Source organism: Bactrocera dorsalis, chromosome 1, assembly GCF_023373825.1.
Source record: "Bactrocera dorsalis isolate Fly_Bdor chromosome 1, ASM2337382v1, whole genome shotgun sequence".
Taxonomy (NCBI): Eukaryota; Metazoa; Arthropoda; class Insecta; order Diptera; family Tephritidae; genus Bactrocera; species Bactrocera dorsalis.
Window position 1 is genome coordinate 19,985,673 of NC_064303.1, and position 6,000 is coordinate 19,991,672.

Genomic DNA, 6,000 nt, shown 5'->3' on the forward strand with positions numbered 1-6,000 from the left:
TACTATTGCAGAAAATCTTTGGTAAAAAGTGGGGTCTATCACCAAAAGTAGTTCTTTACCACTATGACACCACAGTCAAGCCCATTATGCTTTATGGATTTTTAAGTGGTTGGAGACCATAAAAAAGAGCACACTTGAAAACGCGAGAGTAGTTACTGTCCATAGATATATCCGAAAAGTGTTTAGACATGAAAGTTGCTGTCAGATTCAGAGAATATGGGTTTCTGCAAGTTTGAATAGGCGGTAATCTTAGCACACTTTGATTTCATATTGGAACTCATTATGGAGTTACCAAACCGAGTGCTGCTGGCATTTTCTCTGCGCGTTTACATGCAAGAAAGACGTAGTATATCTACTGGAGGAGGGATCTTGTCAGCGCTGCGCTTAGAAACCAGTTGTTATAATCGGTTCCTGCTTTGTCGCAATTTCAGTGAGCCTTTCTCTCTCCCTAGTATTGGCCGTCATAATACATCATTCCCCTATAGGCGGCCACCTTGTATGGTCGACAATTTTGGTATCTCAACTGTAGAAACCATTAGGAGGAATACGAGGTAGAAACATCTCAACATTAACTTCTTCATTGCCTAGCCTTTGCGAGATTAAGTCTTCAACTCTTGTGAGGTCACTCAGGAAACGCAACGAGCTGGTGGTAATAGAAATTAAATGTCTAAGTAGATTTGTATTGGTCTCAATCCAGACTTATATAACTACATACAAATAGTAGAAGCTAAGTATGAGTATGCTAATTTGAATATCAAATTAAGGAAAACTTTATGAATAGAGTTTGTAAAAAATGTATAATTTTAGTTGTGGAGAAACTAACTTACCAAAATGATGTGCGATATGATCGCGCTCCTCTGATTCCTCTGGTTCAGCTCCAATGCCAGCATCATGATCAAAGGCATGCATATCCATATTCTCCAAATCCATATTTTCCAAACTGCCACTACTCTCGCCTCCGCCTCCTCCACCACCATCGTGATAGTGATTTTGACCACGCATTTCGATGGTGAACGTATGTGCGATGGCATCACCAGCTGTGACGGTCATATGTGTGCCATAGACAAGCGGCAGTAAACCACCACCTGCATCTCCGCCATCGCCATGCCAGGGCCGGAAGTTGTTAATACAAATTGCGGTAATAAACAACAAAAATTTTGGTATTTTACTTTTTCGTTTCATTTTCATTACACACGTTTGCTGCGGTTGTATATTGGTAGTATTTGTCGTTATTGTTATTCTTGTTTTCACTATCGTTCTCGCCACTTTAGTAAGCATCTTTCGTTTTCTAAGCTGTGCAAAGGCAATCATGTTCGCGCTTTTGTTGTTCGCGTGGCAGGCACCATTTTAGCGTTTGTTACGTTACGCATTTGCCGACTTTAAAATATTTTCATGATATTTGGCGCGTTAATATTATTTTTGCCGCAATTGTTACAATTATATTCATTTATTTGCATCCATTGTACTCGTATGGCAACTCACTTGTCCAAAGCTTCGTTGTTGACGAAGATGTTATGGTAAAGCATCTATGGTGTTTGCTTGGCTTGTATACTTTAGGGTTTAATTTTCTAATCATTAGAAATTAATAGACAAATATCCTATTTTAATTTTAGATTTTGCAAAACTTTTACGAAATGTTAAAAATTTATTATGTAAATGGATTCGGCGGCGTTTTTTTATTTGTTGTTATGCTTCATTGCCTTGTTGCCTTTTGTTCCAAAAATTTTTGGACTACATATTTGTTATAGAAGTTATCTTTCACTTTCACATTTAAAGAATATTATTTAACTTTTTGATGATATCTCTCAAAATCTGCAAGAGAATAGAGAAAAATATGATGAAAATTTGTACAAAAAATTTTGTTTAATAATTACATTCTAAATATTTGTATACTACATATATAAACTTTATACTATATTAAAATCATTATGTAATTAATTATATAATTAAAATTTGAAAGCGTTTGAACGTTTAAAGAATTTTATGGTTCAGATCTTAGTTGTCATCGCCGTGTGAACGTTTTTTATTAAGCTCACAATCAGGCGCCAATTGCTGCTTCTTTCAGTAGCTGTTAAACAGTAAGTGAACTCAAGCCATGCCGATACATAGCAGTTACAAATTTTTTGAATTAAGGATGATGAGAGTGTTAAAATTTTTTTATTTAAAGTTCCCAAGTCGGAATGATTTCCATCGTTTCAAACACTTAACTTTTTCAGTTGCAGGTAACCGATTATTTTTCGTAAAAGTGAATAAATTAGATTTCGAAAAACCCCTAGAACAAACCTATACAAAGCTATTTGCTAAATATATAAACTTCATTTCTTGATTTCATATGATCCAGCACCAATTTATAATGCGCACTGCAATTGATTTTTTTTTTTTTGAAAAGGCTCTAGAAACTCGTTGCATTTGGTGCATTTTTAATACCTACATATACCTGAAAGTTTCACAGAATATTAGTTTTAAAAATAAATTTTAATTGTTTCAACAAAAATAACAAGTAAAGTAGAGTGCAACCGAACATTTTATACTTTTGCAACTTGCAGAATTCAAAGCCAGGAAAGTACCTTAAGGTGTCAAACGTCAACCAAAGGATCGGAATCCAAACAGTTATGTACTATATACATTTATACTACTTATAACTCACACACTGACCCACTATTCGTCATATGGTTTCTTAGAAAAACGAAAATCATTATAACATACATATATATGTGGTATACGGAGGTTGGGTAGTATCGAGCCTATTTTATTTATTTTTTCCAATAACATACTAATAATATCCCACATACTAATTTAATGTTTCTTGAGACTCATTAAGGTACCCCACATACAACACCACCAATCATTTGGAGTAAATTCAGCCGGATGTTCGAAAATCCTAATATTAGATATACATATAGGCGTAAATCAAGTTTTCTCCAAATTTTATCTATTTTTGGCACAAGGATACAACGTTGTTAGTAAAATACGCTGTGTAATTTTCATTGAGATAACTTAAATATTAACCGATATATCCAGTATAAAGTCACCTGGAATTTCGAAAATCTTTATATAAAATATATGGGGAATAAGGGAGGTATTGCTCCGATTCAACCCATTTTTGACATACCATTATAAGAGTAGGATTTACCCCCTATTTCAGTTTTATACACATTGACCTACTTTTTTTGACCAAAAATCAACTATAAGTACCGGGGTCAAAATGATCGGTACCTAGAGGCTTAAACAGTTTTTATTGGATTTAAACAATTTTTGGTCATAAGATATTAATCGCCGCCAGTATGCCGGTGCAAGCCTTTTGAATGACCTCTACGTCTGCATAACGCTTTCCTTTCATTGGCAAATGCATTTTTCCGAAAAGGAAGAAGTCGCCCGGTGCCATATCAGGTGAATATGGGGAGTGGTTAATGGTTGAAATGTGATTTTTGGTCAAATAATCGGTCACAAGCGTCGATCAAATATTGGGTTCTGAGCAATTCGTGGTCGTCAATCCATTTGTGCGGAACAAACCGTGCACACATCTTTCGTAAGCCCGAATGTTCCGCCAAAATACGATAAATCGATGTTTTGGAGATTTTCAATTCCATTTCCATAAATGATTTCGGAAGATTTTTGAATAATTTACGCACAGTTTCGATGGAATTTTCGGTAATCATGGATTTTGATTGGCCCACATGTTGATCGTCATTTATGTCCTCACGATCACTCTGAAAACGTTGAAACCACTCGTGCATTCTGCTAAGGGATAGGCAATCATCGCTATAAACTTGTTTCAGCAATTGAAATGTTTCGGTAAAAGTTTTACCAATTTTAAAACAAAATTTAATGTTAGCTCTTTGTTCGAAGCTCATTTTCGCACCGATAACACAAACATACTGACAATTAAAATGCAATAACTTCACTTCCAATCTATGAAATGTCATGACAATCACTGGACAATCGATAAAGATAACAGATTCTAACGCACCAGTCGATATATAGATGGCGCCACCTGGGGCGCTAGATTCAAAAAGTCCTCTGTACTTTGGAAAGCACCTTGTATATCGACGGCAACAAAACCACTGTAGACTTATGTAATCATTATATATATTTTTTAGCTTCATCTAAACGTTTGTGTGTATATAACTTTTTGCAGTGCCACTGAAACACCAGTAGATGTATTTGAGTGGCACTCTGACAAAACTATCAATTTGAACAGTTTGAGAGGCACTCCAAAAAAAAAGTCATTAAAGCAATACAACGCGCAGCTAGAAGTGTCAAATATCTATGCTATCACGTTAGGTTAAGAGACAGTTCCTAACAGAGATCTCGCTTGGACAGCTTAGAACGCCGGTCCGCTGTGGTTCCTAAAATTCGCATTATATTATGATCAATAAAACTCTCAAAATACAACAAAGTCCTTTAATGTTATCAGAAATGCAAGGTCGGCTATGTTCCTGGTTCGCCGAGGTTAATACGGTTAAGACTGCCGAGAGTTTCAACCAAAGTCTTGCAAAGACTGTATTGTTGTGAGAAAAACGTGAGCTGTTTTGTGCCAGATGTTTTGCATATCGAGCGTGTGGTAACCTTGTGTGGCAAACAGAACTGTTCACACTTTTTTATTTTTCAAAAATATCTATACGAAAAATCTTCAAAAACGTGTGTTGTTTTATATCACTGAAGAGCTTTTCTGAAAGTAGTTAGTTCCAAGGAACACAAACTTTGCTTGACTTTTTTCCACTTTGTTGTAAATAAAGCTATTGTTATTCTTATCTACTGTAAACTGGATCATTCTATGTAACTTAGAGTTTAATCGGTAACGAATTCTTTTGTCTCTGTTATATGGTTAATTTTTTTGATTTCTGCTATTTCATTTTCAAGGCATTTTGACAGGTAAAAGTGAATAATTATTTCTATATTACTAATCATGACAGTGGTCCTAGTTAAATTTATGTAGCCAAAACGAACAGTTATATCGACAGTTGTCATCACTTTTTTGCTGTCTCTGCCTAAGTAAACTACACTGCTCAGTTTGGACAATCAAGATAATATAATCACGTCACAAAAAAGGAACAAAGAAAACCACAATCAAATGGACACGAAATGAACATTTAAGCAGACGATATAACTGTGGAACAGTTAACAATGGACAATGAATGCCACTCCAAACTAAAAGCTACAAAAGCCAAACAGTGACAAAAAGAACAAATAAATAGAAGTCATAGCGATAAGGAATGTACAACGCCAAAAGTTACAATGGTTAAATGAAAAGTAGACAAAAGAAAATGTATTAAATTTGGAAAGAGTTGGTTGCTGCTAAACAGAAACACCACGATGAGAGAATCGTGACAAGCACATTAACAAATATTTAAATATACCTCATAAACAAAATTAGCGTATAATAAGATAAAAAGTGAAAGCAAAATATTCCTGACAAGACATGAAAAGGTGAAATTGCATGACATTGTTTTGGTATTTACGTTTTATCGTCATTTCACAGGTGCTAACGAGAAAGTAGAATCCAATAGAGAAAGAACAGGTATAAGCAAGACGAAGAAGGTGCGAGAGTGGACCATTAAAAGTGGTAATTGATGTCAATGAAAGAGTAAAAAGCGAGTATGTATGTTCATCAGTATAAACGGGAAAATGTGAGAATGTCAGATAAATTCCAACACGAAGAAGAAGCAAATGATAAGTTATCTTGGAGACTAAATTTCAGGAAAATGTGGATATGCAAAAAAATTATAGAGATTTAAATTAAAGATAAAAGATTTGGGAAAATTAAGAGGCTAATTGAAAAGTCGCAAAAGATGACGCCACTAGCATCAAATCCATATGATTTTTAGTTAGCGCTCAACTTCAAAAGACGCGGGCACGAATTTAGCTGCTGCCGGATTATTAGTTTGTGAGGTATAACATGTTAAATGGAGCAACTTTTGTTATTATGAAAAAAGGATAAAAAGAAATCTCGCTTGTTGGTATAATGTTGCTTTTTTAAGAGCACAAATACAGTTGAGG

General features: G+C 34.9%; 1 protein-coding gene across 2 annotated transcripts in view; it reads right to left on the reverse strand.

The window, feature by feature from the left end:
- LOC105224079 (cell adhesion molecule 2) overlaps positions 1–1,497 on the reverse strand; it is a 79,870-nt gene extending 78,373 nt beyond the window's left edge. For both annotated transcript variants that reach the window (XM_049457763.1, XM_049457758.1), the window contains exon 1: positions 828–1,497. In XM_049457763.1, the coding sequence (XP_049313720.1) occupies positions 828–1,311 (484 nt within the window). In that variant the 5' untranslated portion in view covers positions 1,312–1,497. The remainder of the gene's footprint in view (positions 1–827) is intronic.
- Between the last annotated feature and the right edge of the window lie 4,503 nt (positions 1,498–6,000).